Below are 19,990 nucleotides of genomic sequence, written 5' to 3' on the forward strand. Positions count from 1 at the left end.
AGACTACAATGTAAAACCCACAAAATCAACTCTAAATTTATATTTTTGAATTTAAACTTTGTTTTATAAGCATAAACATAAACCAAAAGATTGGGGCTAGTGTTAATTGCATTCATTACAATGTAACTTTTAAATAATTAAAATATAACATCACCACTAACTTTTTTGGAGTTACGTCATTACAATCTTCTTCATCTGCACGGGGAAGCATGAGGGTTATGTGCTCCTGGCCGTACACATGGTTGGTCTCCCATTGGCAGAGTTGACATGGAGCACCCGGGCGAGCTGGGTCTTATCGGACATATTTCTAATACCTATTAAATTTGTAATGGGACGTTTCTAATTTAGATGAATAATAATGGCATGAAAGTTACAATGACATCACTCCAATTAATCCCGATAACCAATCCAATAAATAGATGTTGCATTTCTTCCGTAGTGAAAAAACGACATATACAACACAAGTGGGTTCTATACCGTAATAGGGTTGGCAACAGGGCGGGACGGAGCCGGGTATGGCTGGAACACCCCCTGGGCCAAGCCCCAAAATGGGAACCGGGGAGAAACTAGTCCCCGCCCCTGCCGGGTCCCTGGCCTCGTACGGGCCCCGAACAGCTGAGAACTTAGAAGAATTTAGAGATTGAGACCTCATCTGGGGCAGAGGCGGTGGGCAGCGGGCGGTGGGCATAGGGAGGTGGGCCACGGGCCGACGACGACGTCGGGCAGTGATGTGAGGTGGCAGCGTTGGGCAGTGGCGCAGGGAGGCGGGCGGTGGGCCAACGGGGACGTCCGGCGGTGACGTGAGGTGGATGTGTCGGGTGAGGAGGCAGGCCGCCGGCGACTCGACGAGTTGAGCAGTGATGTGAGCTACTTGGTGGCGCCGAGGACTCTATGAGTTGGGGGATGGGGGATGGCGGCGGATGGCGAAGGCTGGTGGGCGGTGCGAACTGGTAGTGGTGGGTGGTGGGACAGGGACCTACAGACGGTGGAGGAGGCGGTGACTGGAGGATGGAGTAAGCGAGTGATCACCCTGACTAGGAGTGGCGGCGCGGGGTGGGGCCTGGATTGCTAGAAGAGTATCTAGGATTTGCTACTTTGCTAATTGGGCCTGACCTAAGTTTTTATCTTTTCTAAGAAAATCGGGCCACCGTGGGGATCCCCGCCCGCGGGGACTTTTGGACCCCCGGCCCTGATTCCCCTAGGGTCGAATTGCTCCCTGGCCTCAGCCCGGCCCATACAATGTAACACATTTACTGTAGTATTGTGGTCAGATCCAATATTGGACTTTGATGGAATTCAAATGTAAAAGATCCAAATTCAAATGTAATTACTTTAACAAAAAATGGTTCATGCTACTCCATATGTGTTCATCGTAAGCCGGCCCACGCATGTCATCATATTCCTCAGGACTTGTTGGTTGATTGACACATGTTCATCATATTCCTTACCAACAAATATGGAAGATAATGTGCAATTTTTATTAGGCTCCATATGTGATCATCGTAAGCCCACGCCACTTCTGCCAAGTTTTGGCCACAAAATGAGCAAGTTGATCACCTACAACTAGGGTCGGTCTAGGGGAAGAAAGTGAGGCATGCTATGTACTACAACTGCAGCAATGGAACCAACGAACTACTGATGAACAACAGCAAACCAAACTGGTCCTAATTAATTATAACACCTCTCATTCACACAAAAGCTAGCAGCTTAATCAGTTAGACAGAGATCAACTCTATCGTTACATATAAGAAAGTACAGAAAAAGGCCCGCACGCATGTGATGATGATCTATCAGATCGAAACCAAACATGCATTCTGAACTAACTAAAGACGACAAGTCGATATATCGATCATCACATCCAGTTGTAGATGCATGTGTGAAGAGAGAGATCTAAGTTGTTGCAGCTAGTAGCTAATACCTATGTTTTAAAATATAATTATTTTTAGATTGCTCGGCAGATATTAAGATTGAGAAGAAAAATACTATGTCTTACATTATCAAACCAGGAATGAACGAGGGTAGAATTGCATGTTCTTTGGAATAGAATAGAAAATAATTTTGAATACACGAAGTGATTATTGTGACATATGGTGTTAGAAATATTTATAATTAGCACAAGATTCAGATATTGTAAATGGTTATATTTTGTAATGGAGAAAGTATTAGATGAACCACCATGGATTAGTTAGAGCAAGTTCAATAGTATAGCCAACTACTAGCCTACAACTCATCTATAGTCAATCTAATAGCCAACTCATACAATAGTTACCTACAAAACATCAATACATGGTTTCACATGTCATACACATATTTTATCTTAGAACTCGTGTACAGCTGGCTACAAATTTGTAGTCCACCTCTTTTCTATCTCCCCTATTATCTCTTTAAAATATACTTATAGCTGTCTTATAGAGGTATCGTACCTGCTCTTTGTGGAGTCTCTAGCTAGCCGGCCATCAGGTGACGAGACTGCTGCTGGCACTTTTGTTAGGATCTGCTGGTGCAGTGGTGTGCAGTTAGCTAGAGATGGAGATGGGTGTAATGTAAGGTAGGAGGTGACCTGATTAATTAGCTAGGAGAGGGTTGGGGCTTTGCCGGTAGGAGGGGAAGCCATGTCACGTGCACCCATCGCCCTCCTGGGACTGGACTCGCCTTTCCAGAAATGGACGTCCTAGCCTCCTCCTCCTCATGCCAACTTCCATCTAAACTTGTTACTCACCGTTACACTCTTTCTTAATTTCTAAGCTCGTAAACGGTACATCCTTACGAAAAATTATATATTCTTTTTAAACCAATTTCAACTTTAATATTTATTTCGTCCATCTGTACCTTTCAAATAATTGTCACAACATCATAATATTCATGAATCTAAAATGAATAGGCTATTGCCATCAATATCGAAAAACTGATGACAACGCTGGCACACAAGATTTGTTAATGGGATTTAGTCGTAGAGTCTCCCTAGAGATTAGGCTTCCACCAAACCCCATTAATACATATTGTGTCTCCATAACCTTCTAACGTGGGCTTCCGTATTCGGTTTTCGATGGTGATCATAGGGGTATAACGCTAAAATTTTGTTTTTTGCAAGTATCATAAAATATCATCTATTATTGAGCTGAAAATGCACTGTATATATTCTTCTATCGACATCCTTTCAGGGAAAATAAAAATGTTATGAATGTCATGGTGCAAAAAGGATGTGATAAATTAAACATCTGTGGATGAGCATGGCAATAGATTGAGAGATACTATCGCTGTCCCAAACAAAGATTCCCTAGCTTTGTGTGCTGCATTCTGTTGAGTAGTTAGTGGCTGGCACATACATGTAGATAAATATAAATAGTTGTAGGCAATTCGAAGTGAACAGCAATCTGATTAATAAATACGATCGACGACAATGATGTGTAGGCTTTCATTCTATGCATATAGGATTCTAGGGTTGGTTTGTGTCCGAAGAAGACAGTTGACATATGCATGAACGCTTGATAGAATTGAGTGCCAACCATTAATTCCTTAGCTAGATCTCTTTGACAGCATTATTTTCCATCTTCATTTAGTTACTGATCGAGATATCTTTATATACGTAGGCTATAACTAGAACTAAGAACCATGAGAAACCCCTATTTATCGACTAGTAATCAAATTAATTCACGGTACTACTTGTATATCGTATATCGGTAGGATATTTAACGATTTACAGCTCTTTTTAATATTACTTAATTTATATATCTATAACATGTGCGTCCTAATCTATATGTCATAGGCACCAACTCAAAGAGCTACAAATTGCTAATTGTATTACTGTAGCAAGTGGCAAGTAATTAAATGGTCCGTCGGTAAGCGATGGGATATTGTTTACATTATATAGATATTTGACAATTTTAAGTGTTTGTGAATATACTGCATTTTATACGTACGTTAACATCGCCACCCTTTAAATACTGTAGTTATTGTTAATTGAAGAAAGTTCATTTTACTCCCTCTAAACTAATTGATTGGACTAGTTAACCTCTTAAACTTTTTTGTGCATTTTACCCCCCTAAATAATTAAAAATAGTTCACTACATTTCTCCTTGTTGTTATTATTAATACAAATCACATTTTAAGATGATATTTTTACAGCCATAGATGACATAATTATTGAAGTATAAAAATATTTTTTTCAATTTTTATCGTGACTATTTGCTTAAACTTTAAAATATTGATGTTTAAATCGGTATAAGGTGCTTCCAACCTATATAGACAGTTTGACAATTCCAAAAGATTGACGAGACATAAATTATAATGTATCTATCATACTATGAAAAGCCCATTACAAACTATGATTAATATGGAGAGACATAAAGAGTAAAATACTTCTGAGTAAAATGGACTTTTTTCATGCTAATTTCTTTTCTCTCTCTCTCTTTCTAGTAAAGCCATGTCGTCTCTCAGTTATTTAATTTTTTGGATGTGGATGCATGGTTGATGTAAAGGTGCATATTATACCAGGCTGTACATGCTTAATTATGTCATGTTTCGGATTTTATCATATAAATTATCACAATAATACAATGGCCATTCATCGATCTAATTCTCATAATATGAACAACCAGGCTGTATATGTTGGTTCACAAAGGACATTTTCCACCCCAAAAAAGCTAGCTAGCCAATAAGATTAGAGTCTACCACTCTTATATATTTATGTTTCCTGTCCATCCATAATCAGTGTGGGATTATTCAACTGTATACATGTGCCGTAATGCTTCAATTTTAAAAATATATTATTCCCATGAATATGCAAAAAAAAATCTATGAAGGATAACATAATTAGTACTGAGAAATAATAAGTTAAATTGAATACTGGAGTACTATTAACTTATAAAATAGCAGTTTTACTCTTTTTCCTATATAATCATAGATAGGTTGTATGGAATATTGTTTGTAATTATATTTCAACAGTAAATTGTTGGAACAAGATATATACATATGTGTGGATATACATGTTAAAGTTGTTTAAATGATATAAAATGAGTAGAAATATCCCTTTGATTATGTGTTTCCCATATTTTTGGTCATCTTTCTATATATTATATTGTACCAACAATTAAACCTTTGCTTTAATACATCACATATTATAATAGAGATGAGGTAATTTTGCAAAGGTGAAAAATTCAGGTAGCTATATATATATTCCTCCTGCACACGCCCACATGCTGCAGGCTAACTGTATGTCGTGTTGTTGGAGGAAGCTTGCATCCAAAACGAGGGGTCTGTTTCGTAGTTCCATCAGCACATGACCACACCAGGCCCTGAAAGTGCACTCTCACTTGCACTCAAGGAGCACACTCGATCATTGACTCAACTCACTGCAATTATTTGTACATCTGCAATATAGCTAGCATGCTGCAATTATTTGCAACTTAAAAACCGCCTTTTTCATGCGTCCCCAACTGGGTGGTCCAGTTCCTGTGTGATCGATGGCAATGACAGTCACAACACACTATGCATTCGGTTAGACTAGAGAGAACACGTGGTTTTGCCGCAGTGCAATGTAGATGGGCAGGTACAATAGTAATATATTTTAAGTAGATAAGAGAGAAGAGAGAAAAGAGATTTGTAGCCAGTTATAGCACGGACTTCAAGACGCAAGATAGGTGGTGAACAATTAGTATATGTTTTGAAGATAACTATTGTATGAATTGACTATAGATGATTTGGAGCTAATAATTGGCTATACTATTTAACTTGCTCTTATATATGGAATAATCAACTTTTTCACACTCTTAGAAATGGTGCTGACATATTTGTCACTGAGCCCATATGTCATAGACACATGAGAGCCCACATGTCATAGATAGCAGATGGCAAATATGTTAGGTGTCATTTCTAAGGGTAGCAAAAAGTTAAATGCCCCTTATATATACCTATTATAAAAAGCAATAGTGTCCTGCTATATGTAGATTCGGTCCATTTTGTGACCGAATTTAGACTGAACAACATCTTCGGGGTAATGTGTTCGTAAGCAAACAACATGTTCAGGGTTCGATCGAGGGCTAGCGCATGCATCTGACGTGTGTTTTTCCTAATTTAGGATCACGTATCTACTCTTTTAAAAGCAGGTGTTTTGCATGCTTGTTTAAAAACAAACCAAGCATATGTTTACCTATTTTTTTAAAAAAAACAAAAAGATGTTTTATCTGGATCGAACATAAAATTGATATCTAATTTGGATTTCAATCAACCGTTCCAGAATTACATGGGAGAAGAAGAGCTTGCATGGGGGATAAGAAGGTAAAGGCAGATATGAGAAAAGAAGAAAGGAAAATAAAGAAGAAAAGAAGAAGAAATGATATACTCCCTCCTCAAAATTTTTATTTGACGTAACGTTAAATATTTTCGTACGGAGGGAGTAAAAGGTAAAGAAGAGAAGAGAAAAGAGAAAAAGAAGACAAAAGAAAAGAGAATTAAGAAGATTTGTAAAAAATGGAAATTAAAAAAGATATCTGTTTAAAATTGAATACTTGCATCAAATAAAAACCATAAAAAGGCGTAGGATATAGATGTTGAACACAATTTACTATTATCAAATATAAGCTTTTAAATGCAACGTACGATTCCAATATCAATTGTATTTTGACCACAATTTACTATTCCTGACGACGTTCAATTTATTTAATTTGCTATATCTCTTATTATAAAAATTGATAGTGTTTTTCTATTCGTCTTTTTACCCACCTCGCACAAGCAGGCCGATTGGGCCACGTGCCCCACCTCCCGCGTACTATGCAGGTCTTCCTTTTTGTCCGACCGCTCTAACTTGAGTGAGTTGCAGCATGTAGAACAATAACAGTGTGTTCGCTTTGTAAGCGAAAGTTCACCGGTTCAATCCTCGTCGAGAGTATGTTTTGTGTTTCTTTCTTTTTTTCTTTTTAGTAATGCTTGTTCGAAAACTGTTGTTTCCACATTATTCACACTTAACCTTAGTAAAAAAAAGTTTGTACCTCAATGGTCAAAGCATTGGTCATAAACTTAGATGTGCTAGGTTTAAATCATAACAAAGTCGTGTTTAATTTATTTTTGTCTTTACCTGCCGGTATGATCAGTCAAGTGAAAATGGAAGACCATGTATATTATTAAATTAGTTTATTATGTTGATCTTAATTTATTTTTATCAATTATAAGCTTATCGATGCAACCTACATTTCTTAAATCAATCATATGTTTATCATAATTTACTATTCCCGACTTGACACATAATTTATTTTTAAAACTTATTTTAAAATTTATTAAATTTACATAATTAAAATTAACTTGACCCAGAGCAGCACGCGCGCGCACACACAATACACACACACATACATATATATATATATGTGTGTGTGTATAATGTGCTCAATAAATATAATGATTAATTATGCATGCCGTTAACTATGTTTATAATTGATATTTAATATTATTGTTCTAAACTATTTTTTATAGCCATTCATTATACTTATGGTACTACATTCATATAGTAGAAAAATGCATCCAACGTGTTTTTTGATAAATAGTGCTGGTATTATTCCATTTATAATTGATTGCTTTTTTTAGTTTCCTTATATATAAAAAAGATAAGAAGCCGCACCTGTTGTAAGATAAAGAGAGAAGCCGGTGTGCGATTCTCTAATTAAACTATTAAAGAAGTGAGAGACCAGAGATGAGGAGAAAGACGGCACGCAACTACGCATGCGATCTGGAAGAGACAAGCAGTGTTGTACTGCTGTTGAAAATCGGACGGTTGTTGTTGCGCCATGTGGACGTGCTCCTTGGCCGAGAATTTGCTCAGAATTCGGTATTGGAGATTAGTCAAGGTTCATATATTCACATAGATCTCTAGTTCTTGTAAATGTGTCGTGGGCTAGCCCCAAGTGATGTGCGCCCCTCGAGTTAACCATTGGACGTCCCCTAGTCATATATATTTGGTAGTTATTGTCATTTAGAATCTGATTTTGCTTAGATTATTCTACATTTTGTAGTTTAACCGCAAGTTCGATTTGTGGAACTGTAACTTATGATATTCATCTATATTCACAATATATTCAAATTGCTTCATCTATTCTTTTGCTTTGTCTTCTTAATTTTCTTTCAGGAGATAGACTTATGTGCAAGGTCAACCATGTTTTGGCACGATTGAGAACCAACGAAGCAGCAGTGTAGTGATTGCAAGGGATTCGATCATTCTAGCCGGAGCCTTTGGATCACAAACGACGAGTGTACATAATCAACCTATCCATATCTTTTGAAAGATCAGGACTATAGTTGGTTACCATTATATACTAATGTTATTGGTAGCATTACAAGGTGATGACGGGGCCATGGTAGAGGTGGCTTCTATGGGGTGACGGTGATTGGGTTCTGCGTGGAGTGGCAAGCTAGACAATGGTAACCCACATGCTCCTCACATTAACAACACAGAAGTGGTTGTTATCACAAAGAAAAGGAGTCTACAGTGCAAGCCTTGCAAGGTCTTTGAATGGTGCCAACGACATCGACATATGTGGATGTTATTTTTCTCCTTGGGGCATTGTACAAGTGGTTGTGTTTTTCTTAGGTGAAAACCTAATCCAGTTATCTAGATGTGTATTGACAACATCCAAGACATTGTATCCTCCTCGGAGGTCGGCCTTCTCTCGAAGGTCCGATTTATTCGATCGACTGATATAGAACAAAATGAGATTGATGGTAGCACATAATTGTCACCGCAACACATCGCTTGAGGCAGCAAATGATTTCGACGAACAAAGGCCCCATTCGATAAAGAGGTTAACTTATCCAGCACGAAAAATATAGAATAGATTAGTACATGATTAATTAATTAATTAATAATTATTACAAAAATTTAAAATAGATTAGTATGATTTTTTAAAACAACTTTTCTATAGAAAATTTCTATAAAAAATACAAATATACCGTTTAACAGTTTAGGAAGCGTGCGCGTGGAAAAAAAGAGAATTAAGCTAAGGGCCGAACGCGGCCAAAATGTGTTAATGGACCGGACACGACCATGAGTAGAGCAATGCAATACCAACCTTAGCTCAAAAGGAAGAGTTACGTATGCTTTTTGCGTTACTCATGGCTCAAAACATAGGGCTGTGTCAAATTTACTCAACTAAATAATCGAGCGTATATATACTATCATGCATGTAGCTAATTAGCTAATTAAATACGGTAGTGAGCATTTAAACTCAAGCATGTAAGTAAGTCGTTATTTCCGACCGATATTATTGGACTATCAAGAATAATTAATCAGCTATTATTGGTGATGATTAAGGGTGCTACTTTCTCCTAATTAACTTAGATAATAAATGTACGCTATGCTTTTCCTCTTCAGTGGAGGCAGGCAAGGATATATACAAGGTGTAGCTGTCAAAGCAAAAATATGAATGCTAGTAGTACAGTAGTACTCAACTTTGTCAATTTCAACAACAAGCTGCAGGGAAGAAAGATGCATGCTTTCCTAGCTAGCTAGCTTAATTATTAATTATATCTAAATCTGTTGTGCCACTTTTGCTTTAACGAAAAGTAAGCATGGCTCACCCAGGTTACTCGTGACGAGCGCATCTAGCAAGAAAATTTTGGTTTGACGAGTCTAACCACGAATTTAATAATACATATAAATACTGTCACATGATTTTCATTGTATCGTTCTTAATCTCTCACCAAGCAAGCACTCCATCTTCTTTCTATCTCTTGATATTAACTTAATAATATTATTAAGTGATCCCTGATTGCCACTAGCTCGTATTTACTTATAAATCGATCACCTATGTTTATGTATATTGTGAGGTTTACTTGATATCTCTTTTTTTTTTCATTTGCAAATATGTAATCATTGCTGATACTTCTCGTCCTGTAGCCAAATTAATGACTAAGAAAAATGCTATTTCAATTCACCCTCTCCCTAATCCCCTAAAAATCTTCAAAAATATGTTTTATATATTGTGAGACCAAGAAAGTTACTAAGTATATAACCTATCAAATATACCGTCCTACGGTGCTAGTTTTCTCTAACCGGCACTACCGGATCCATCATTGCCCCAGTTCGAGTCCTGCTCGGTGATAGTTGATGCAGCGACCATTAACTCCTATATACAATTATTTTCTATGACTCAATTTTGTATTTATTTTTATTCAGTCCGTGTCATGTTGAAGAACAATTTCTGAATGCTCAGTGATGAAGATCTGTTTGTAATTTTATTGCACTAGAAAAGTTCCACGGCTGTGCCGTGCGTAATTATAGATTGGCCAGTTTATTTTTTGAGTGTAATTATAAAGCATAATTCTAACTATTGGGTAGAATAAACAATAATAGTAAATTTATATATTTTTTAATTTTAGTGGGGTGAGAAAGTAAAACTAATGAAAATGCGTTCCATTTATTTAGCTCTTTATTGAAATGTGGAAAATGAGACACTATAATTGAAATAGTAGTCTTCAAATATAAATAAATAAATATATATATATATATATCAATGGGGTGAGAAAGTAAACGAAATGAAAATGCATTTTATTTATTTAGCTATTTATTGGAATATGGAAAATGAGACACTAAAATTCAAATAATAGTCTTCAAAGATTATTTCATGATTGGGTAGAAATATAGAAATTATTCTGCAAAATAATCACCAAAAGTTTCCTCTCTTGTTTTTTTACTCCAATCATTATCCCCTCTTTCTCTCTTTATCCCTTCTCTCTCGATCCCCCTCTCTCTCGGCCGGCGGGCGGCCCATCTCGACGGCAGCACGGCCATCGCACGACTTTGCCACATATAATTATAGATTGGTAAGTTTAATTTTTTTAGTGACTGTAATTATAAATACATAATTCATGGAATAATAAATACCAGGAAATTTATATTTTTTAAAATTTTAGTGGGGTGAGAAAGTAAATGTAAGGAAAATGTGTTTTGTTTGATTAGCTATTTATTGAAATGTAGAAAATAAAACAATAAAATCAAAAATTATTTCATGATTAGATAAAAATATAGAAACTGTTTGCAAAATAACCACCAATTTTTTTTCTTTTTTTTAAAGTCCATTCTCTGTCCCCTATCTCTCTATTATATTTTCCCAATCTCAATCTCGCTCTCTCGCTGTCTATCTCTCTTCAGGCTGGCGACGGGTCGGGGGTGGCGCGTCGGGGGCGTTGGCCGGGGCAGAGACGGCGGCGGCAAATCGACGGACGGCGGCGGACCTCTTGTGGCCGCTGCGTCCCCACGGAGATCTCGGGTGCGGTGGACCTGGCGGCGACGTGGACGACCTCGGCGGCGACGACGGGCGGGCCCCACCGTTGCTGGCTCGGGGGCGGCGGGCGGGCCTTGCCGGCGACGGTTCGGTTGGAGGGGGGGTGGCTGGCCTCGGCAGGTGGCGGCGACTTGCTCTGATCTATGCAGGACGGCTACTGCATTCCAGAAAGAAAAAAAACACCATGTAAAAAGCTGCTGCTGGGATCGTGCCACGTGGATGGCCAGTAAGTTCAATAATATAGCCAACTACTATCTATAATTTATCTATAGTCAATCTAATAGTCAATTTATATTATAGTTACCTACAAAACATTAATACATGGTCCCACGTGTCATGTACATACTGTGTCTTGGAGTCCGTATGTAGCTGGCTATAAATTAGTAGCCCACCTCTTTTCTCTCTTCTCTTTTATCTGTTTAAAATATATTTATAACTGGCTTATACCTTGTACCTGCTCAAGAAGATGATCCGTAACGATGCTTTGTGATGAAGAAAAACCATGTATCGTTTGATTCGATTGTTTTTTTAACTCGAACCATCCATCAGCCTCAGTTGAGCTGAGCTGGCTCCTTCTTTAAAAAAAAAATCGTCCAAATTCATTAGTGCCAATTCTCAATCCGGCACTATTGAGAGAGACTCGTTAATGCCGCAAAAGAAATAGTTATTTCAAGATCAGCAGTAATGATTATTCAAAATCAACACTGATGAGGGGACCTGTATCTGTACGTGTTTGTGAGTAATTTTGTTTAGAGAGAGAGAGACAAGTAAAGAAAGTGATCAGGTTGGTAGCTAGGTAGCCGGCATTCAGAATTTGTTTTAGACAATATAGACAGCATTCAGACATGCTTGTGTTTGTGGATGTGGTGGGCTCCTTCGATGTAATGTAAAGCCCAACCTCGAGAAATGGAGTCCCCCATGCAGAGATCCTTTTTTAGAAATTTTGTATGAACTTTTTAAATTCAAATGCTAATGACAATTGTTTCCTCGCTAAATATCTGAACTCTGCAGAAACAAACGATCATTTCGGGAATTTTGGAGAAAAAAATTACCGCTATTGGACTGGACCCCGCCGGCTTTCGTTCCGAAATTACAAACCCTGCTGCTGGCAGCTGCAATGCAAACCATGGATTGGGGAGGTGAAAAGGGGGAAAAGGAGGGGGAGAAACCTAAAATAGAGCATGTGTGTTTTTCTTTTTGGTACGCACTACTGATTGGTGAAATACGTGGATGTTTTGGGGACTTTTTGTGTTTTCCTCCCCAGGCCCAGCTTGCTTCCCCAGCGGGAGGCACGGCTCCCCTCCCTCCCTCCCTCCCCATCCATCTCTCCGTTTCTCCATCACCACCAAACCTCGTCGTTTTGGTAATTATGGCCCCTTGGATTCTCCCTTTCCTCCCCCACCAACTTTTACCTGCTTTTCAATTCCTCCCTTCGGGACCATGTTTAGTTCTTTCACGTCGAATATTTCCACGTCTAAATAGAGCAAAATAATTATATAGAGAAAAAAATCATAGGATAAATCTTTTGAGCTTAATTAGTCTATGGTTAGTCACAAGAGCTACAGTAACTCGCTTTTACTAATGACGGATTAAATAGCCTCAAAAGATTCGTCTCGTGGTTTTCAGGTGAGCTATAAAACTGGTTTTTTTATCTGTGTGCCTTTTTCAACATCCGATCAAAAGTCCGACATGACACCTATAAAATTTCTCTTGGTCAATAAACAGGGACAGTTTGATTGTAGATGCATGTTGTTTTGCATAATGATATGACCGATTAAAACTTACTCTGAATACTTAGTTTCTAACATACTACATATAGAAATATTAATGAATTGGTTCATATATATGACCTTCGTATTTCTCAAGTAATATTTTCTAACTATTCATCACAGTTAAAGTTCTAAAAGTTCTATTTTAGTGTAGTGCAAAATTAAAAAGTACTCCCTCCATTTCACGATATAAAACTTTCTAGCTCTGTCTAGATTCATGTGGATACTGATAAATCTAGACATATATAATATATAAATTCATTCATCAATTTATGAATTTAGGACATGACAGAAAATCTTATGATATGAAACAGATATAGTATTTTTAAGGCGGATGGAGTAGAGTGGTACCACTGTCTTTTTAGAGTGATTATTATCCCATGGCTATATGATTTATTCAACCAAAAGTTATCACGTGTGTACATATATATTTTTGCATGGTCCATTTTTTTTCAAACATCGCATACATGACACAGCAAAAGATAAGCACGGTTCTTCATTAGTGCTCAGCATCTCAGTTCTGAGTTCCGAAACATTTATGTATCCATTACCTATTCGGGAAAAAAAACAATTACAACCAGTGTGTTGCTTAAAATGAGAATACATTTGCCGTTAATTTTGTAGAGTTGGAGCTGAATTAATAATAATAACATGAATAATACACAGGACACGAGAAAGAGAGAGAGAGAGAGAGAGGGGGATGGAGTATTAGCAGCGTAGCGTAGTCAAATTAATCGAAAAATCAGGACGGTTGGTTACGTGTCGTTTCACCAATCTCAAAGCAGGCCAGGGTCTTCCCCTGCTGCTGCTCCCCTTTCCCCGGCCAGCCCCCGGCTCCCTCCGCCGCGGCCACCTCGACGTCGGCCGACGAGGTCAGCGCCTGGGCGCGGCGCGCCTGCGCCTCCCAGTCGGTGGAGCCGACGACGCAGAGCATGAGGCCCGCGCAGCACACCTGGGCGGCGAGGAGACCCACCCACAGGCCGACGAACCCGACGCCGAGGCCGAAGGCGACCACCACCGCCACGGGCATGCCCACCAGGTAGAACGCGCCGAGGTTGACGTGCGCCGCGCGCGCGGGCCTCGCGCTCCCCCGGAGCACGCCGCAGCCGACGGTCTGCGGGCAGTTGCCGAGCTCGCAGAGCCCCACGACGGGGAGCGCCGCGGCGGTGAGGCGGAGGATGTCGGCGTCGGCGGTGAAGATCCGCCCCCACGCGTGGCGCATCCCCGCCGCGAACGACATGGCGGCCAGCCCCATCGCGGCGGCCCCCGCGACGGCCACGTGCGCCGCGGTGCGCGCGCGGCCGGGGCGGTTCGCGCCCAGCTCGTTCCCCACCCGCGTCGACACGCCGAACCCCAGCGACGACGGGAACACGTACACCAGCGCCGTCGTCTGCATGAGCACCCCCATCGACGCCACCGCCGGCTTCGGCTCCGGCAGGAGGCCGCACAGCAGGATCATCACCTCGTACCACCACCACTCCAGGCACACCGACACGCAGCTGGGCGCGGCGAGCCGCGCGAGCGGGCCCCAGCCGGCGAGCCACTCCGCCGTGGGTCCCCCGGCCTCTTTCAGGGCCGCGTCTCGCCGGCTCACGTACGCCAGCAGGACGCCGAGGAGAACGAAGTTGGACGCGGACGCCGCGGCCGCCACGCCTGGGGCGCCCAGCCGGAGACGCCCCACGAGCACGTAGTTCGCCGGCACGTGGAACGTCACGGCGGCGGCCGCGGCGACGGCGAGCGGCTGCGTGATCCCCTGCGAGCGGAGGTACACCCGGAGCGGGTGGATGAGGGAGAAGGAGAAGAGGTCCGGGAGCGAGAAGAGGAGGTACTCCTGCGCGAGGTGGGTGATCTCGCGGTCCTGGCCGAGGAAGACGAGGATCTTGGCCATGTTGAGCCAGAGCGCCGAGAGCGGCAGCGAGCAGCAGAGCAGGAAGAGGACGCAGCGGTAGAGGGTGAGGCCGAGCAGGCGCGGCTGGCCGGCGCCGAACGCCTGCGAGCAGAGCGGGTCCATGCCGAGCGACAAGCCGGAGAGCACCGAGTAGCCGGTGATGTTGGCGAACGCCACGGCGAGCGAGCCGGCCGCCAGCGGGAGGTCGCCGAGGGAGCCGAGGAACAGCATCGACAGCGCCGACCGGGAGTAGAGCAGCAGCGCCGTCAGCGCGATCGGGCACGCCAGCCGGCACAGCGCCACCGCCTCGCGCACGGCCTCGCCCGCCGCCGGCATGAGCAGCACGCCGCCTCCACCGTCGTCGTCGTCGCCGTCACCGCCACCACGACAGCACTTACCCCGGACGACGCCGTGTCGACAATGCCCGGCCACGTCACCGCGCTGGGGCAGCGACACGTAGACGTGGCGCTGCTCCTTCCCGCCGGCTGCCGCCAGAGCCACCTCCGGCACCGACGTGGTTGTGCACATCGATCGCGCGGTGGTTAGCCGGCCGGGCGGAGCTCTGACGACGGCGACGAGCTGAAAGGTTGGAGAGTGGTGTACTTGGGGTTGGGGTTGGGTTGGCCAGTTGGGACACAGTACCCTGTGGAGGGTGGTGGGGAGTGAGTGCATGCCCTTTTATAAGGGGGTCGGGGGTGCCAGCTATTGGAAAGGTGGTTGCACGGGGAACAATTTTAAACTCGTAATGGTATATACGACGGTGACACAGCAGTCGTCTATATGTATCTATGTGTATTGATTATTATCTTCAATTCAACAAAAATTTAGTTGTCCTCTTTTCATCTATATCACATGTTTTACAGGAAAACTTCATGCATAGATTACATACAACAAATATAAAACATAAAAGTGCTTCCGATTTATAATGTAAGATGTTTGAATTTTTTATTTACAATATTTGACTATTTATCTTATTTAAAAAATTATGCAAATGTCATTTATTTTGCTTGTGACTTACTTTATTATCAAAATAACTTTAAGCACGACTTGTCATTTTTTAAATTTGTACTAAATTTTTGAATAAGACGAATGGTCAAATGTTGCAACTAAAAAAGTCAAACATCTTATATTATGAAACAGAGGTAGTAGATGATATACTCCCTCCATCCCTAAATATTTGGCACCATTGACTTTTTATACATGTTTGACTATTCGTCTTATTCAAAAATTTACATAATTATTAATTACTTTTATATTATTTTATTTATTGTTAAATATATTTTTATGCATATATATCTTTACATATTTCAAAAAAAATCTAGTAAAACGAACGTTAAGCATGTGTCAAAAAGTCAACGGCCTCAAACATTTAGGGATGGAGGGAGTATTTAATATGACAATAAAAATAAAATAGATACCACATTATATAACTTGTCTGTGTATGCCAAATAGATAATAGTTGTGTAGACTATTGTACATGGTCGAAGAGAATATCACTTCATCTACTTTATATTATCTAAATTGTCATTAAACAACTTAGTGGTGATTGTTTGCAAATATAGAATAATTTATAAATAAAAGTTTTATATGTGTTCTTAACGATGTAGAAGCTTAGGTTAAAAAATAAATTACAATAAAAAACTCAAAATCCACTTCAAATTTAAGGTTGAAAATTTATATTTTGGCTTATTAAGATAAGCATAAGCGAAAATATTGGGATATTAAAAAATTAAGAATAAATATTAATATAATATGTATCACACTACAAACATGCAAGATATGTCTTCTACAAATTATAACAAAAATAAAAAATATGACTTTGAATACGTGTATAATATTTAGAGTTTAATTTGTTATTTTTATGACAAATTGTAAAAGTCATGTTTCAATTTGTATGTTTGTGTCATAATATATCTCACACTAATCCATATTCATAATTTTTTAAGATTTTTAAAATTATTTAGATAATATGCAATAAATAAGGGGATATTTGCTTAAGAGTTTAGAATCCACTCCCCAGTTGGAGTGGCAATTTATCATATTTTCCATCTTGTATTAAGTAGTCCAACATGCATGATCGATACAGGAAATGGCTTTTCGCCCTGTTGTAGTGACACTAATGCGCACTAGGATAAACTTTGTGCAACTAGTATGATGTCTTTGTTAGTCATCCCGTACGAATAGTAGTTCACTGGCTGATTGGTGTTGTCGGATTAGAGATCGACAGTGCATATCACCTCGATATATGGAAAATGAAGATGGAGGTTAATTAGCCCATGTAACATTCACCAATTATTTCTCCAACGAGACATGGATTTGCATTTTGCATCAGTACAGTATTAGTCACATCATTAATTAAACGCTATCGTTGCAGCTAGTATATAAAATGGACACTATTTTTTTTATTTGTCCAGATATTAATAGTTAGTATTTTTTTTCCAAAAAAGAGAAAGAAGGTAGTGAAATATATGTCCTCTCTCATGTCTCAAAATTTGGCCCTCCATCCACAAGTTTGTGGGGGTATTTTTGTAATTTAAAAATAAGCCTAAAATTGTGTTTCCTACTTAAATAATCTAGACAAGATCGAAAGGGGCAAACCCACATGATCCATTTCACCTCAAATAGATACCATCTAGCTAGGGCTCCATTAATTTTTAATAACACAAGTATTAGGGCTCCTTTGCAAAGTAGGAATTTTACTAGCTCAATTTCCGTATGAATTACAAGTTCAATAACCATATAAGTCCTTCGAAAATCCTCTTTTTTTGAAGGAGACCTTAAGCTCTTGTGAACATGAAGGAACCCTATTGTTGAAAGTCTGGTGAATCCAACTGAAACTTTTGTTTCAAACGTCAAAAAATCAACACAATTTTGAAATTCATAAAACACACACAACCTTGTCCCTCCTTAGATATGTTCCTGTAACCAAATCTATAATTTTATTCCCATACTCTTAGCTAGTGTTTCAAAAATATATATATGCATTCGTACCTTTATCCTGGAAACTAGGGATAAAGTCGGTTGAATTGGCATCAGTTGCATTATCCTTTGCACAAAACTGCACCAATGTGACCCAATTGATGTTGTTTTATATGTGTTCCATCACTTATTGATGCACAACACCATGTCACCTTAAAAAGGCTACGTTAGTTGACCCTTCTAATCTACTCGATCTCCTCCCCATCACGGTTACGTACGGGCCATTGGCCTGCTGATGTTCTAGGTTTGAACTTTGTTTTTAGGTAACCTTTGTTTAATCCAAAACGAACGGTGTTTTTAAGTGACGTGTTCGTTTCCTGATCATGAGGAAGTAGTTTTCAAGTTGGTGCACTTGCAATTAGTTACAGCTTTGGCCTTTGGAGACAATGCATGGGGGCTTGTAAGTGTACTTTATGAATTAAATTTCGGTTGCTTTCCCATGGACAAGTTGAGTATTAAACATGGTTTTGTCTTAAGTAGAGGGTGAAGAAAATAGGTTCTTTGGGATAACCAATATAATAATGTTACAGAAGATCAGATTATGGCCTTTCAAATGCGACAAGTGTCGCAACGTGTTACTACGCACTCTCAAATTAAGCAAAGCATACATCCTACTAGCGGATCATGATAGGGTCGGCTCTAAGGGGGCAAGCGGTGTGGTCGTTCTTGGCCACAAGTTCTAGAGGTAACATGTATAATATTTTCTATATGAATATTATTTTTAATACAATTTAATTTTATCACATTAATTCATAAATATATATATATATAATATCTATTGATTATTATTATTATTATTATTATTATTATTATTTAGTATGATAAGAGTCTCTAAGCTATGGTTAGTTTCGCACGGGGGCCTTGAAAAGTCATAATCGGCACTCATGTTGATCAATTCTTTAGCTTGGCTGGTATCAAGGAAACTGTGGGTATAATTATAGATTTTGTGCTCTATGATTTGCCACTGGTGCATGGTTTATGGAAGGCCACCAATGATGACACAAATCTTAGCATGCTAATTAAGCCACAGCCATATATTTTTGTTTTTTTATGTACTACTATGGTAGAAAAAGTTATTTGTACAACACAAGTTGCTATGGTTGGCCTGCAACATGACATTGCTAATACATTCTATCCATGTGTTTTTTTTCCTACTTTCTTTCATAGTACTTAGCTTTATGTTTGTGACCACTCAGACACAGTACACACAAGTTGCACTGTGAGTTGAGATCCATGATTTCCATGCACATTATTGGTGTAGGTGATGCATAGGGTGTTGAAATTTAGACATATAGTGGCACTTAATTTTGTGAAATATTTGAATTCCCAAAACAACGATAAGATAAACTACAGACTATATGCACTAGACATATAACTAAGGACACACAAAAAGGTTGCATGTAATTACCATATAAAAGAACGCAAATCTGTATACTCCATTGCAAGTCTTACAACCCAACCCCTTTCTACAGAGTGGAATTTTTTCTTTGCAACTTTAGTTGGTGAGTATAGTTTTACTATAAGTCTTTTTCAAGTATTCCCTCGGTTCTATAAAACATACATATTTGTATTTGAGAATAAAATGCTTTCTTGCCCCATATTTAATGAGAGATGATTGGCTAGGAAGGTAATTAGATATAAAATGGAAGAAATTTGAACGCAGATTATTAGTGGGACTAGTTATGTTATGAATAGCCCACTTTATTTCATATTATAATACTTTTAAGCTATGCTTAGATTATCTATTGATTAATTTATATTAGTTGTATATATGTAATGCTAGAAAATCTTACATTATAAAACTGATGTAAGACTATTGAACCAATTTAAATTCTATAAGTTCTTATATTTTAGTACTCCCTCCGTTTCATAATGTAAGACTTTCTAGTCTGACCTAGATTCATATGGATGCCAATGAATCTAGACATATATATAAATTATATACTTTCATCGATCCATAAATTTAGACAAGACTAAAAATTCTTACAATATGAAACGGAGGTAACGGAGGTAGTAGAACATAACAAGTATACAGAGATCAACCTTTTGTGTATGGTGGTAAAGATGTAGGTGTACGACATAATCTT

At 39.4% G+C, this 19,990-nt stretch overlaps 1 protein-coding gene across 1 annotated transcript; it reads right to left on the reverse strand.

Moving 5' to 3' along the window:
• Positions 1 to 13,487: 13,487 nt before the first annotated feature.
• On the reverse strand, positions 13,488 to 15,553 carry LOC121054770 (protein DETOXIFICATION 51-like). The gene has a single exon (XM_040525407.1). It carries the CDS (start codon positions 15,450 to 15,452, stop codon positions 13,779 to 13,781), a length of 1,674 nt encoding a protein of 557 aa, XP_040381341.1. The 5' UTR covers positions 15,453 to 15,553; the 3' UTR covers positions 13,488 to 13,778.
• Positions 15,554 to 19,990: the final 4,437 nt, after the last annotated feature.

Source organism: Oryza brachyantha, chromosome 6 (genome assembly GCF_000231095.2).
Source record: "Oryza brachyantha chromosome 6, ObraRS2, whole genome shotgun sequence".
Classification (NCBI taxonomy): domain Eukaryota; kingdom Viridiplantae; phylum Streptophyta; class Magnoliopsida; order Poales; family Poaceae; genus Oryza; species Oryza brachyantha.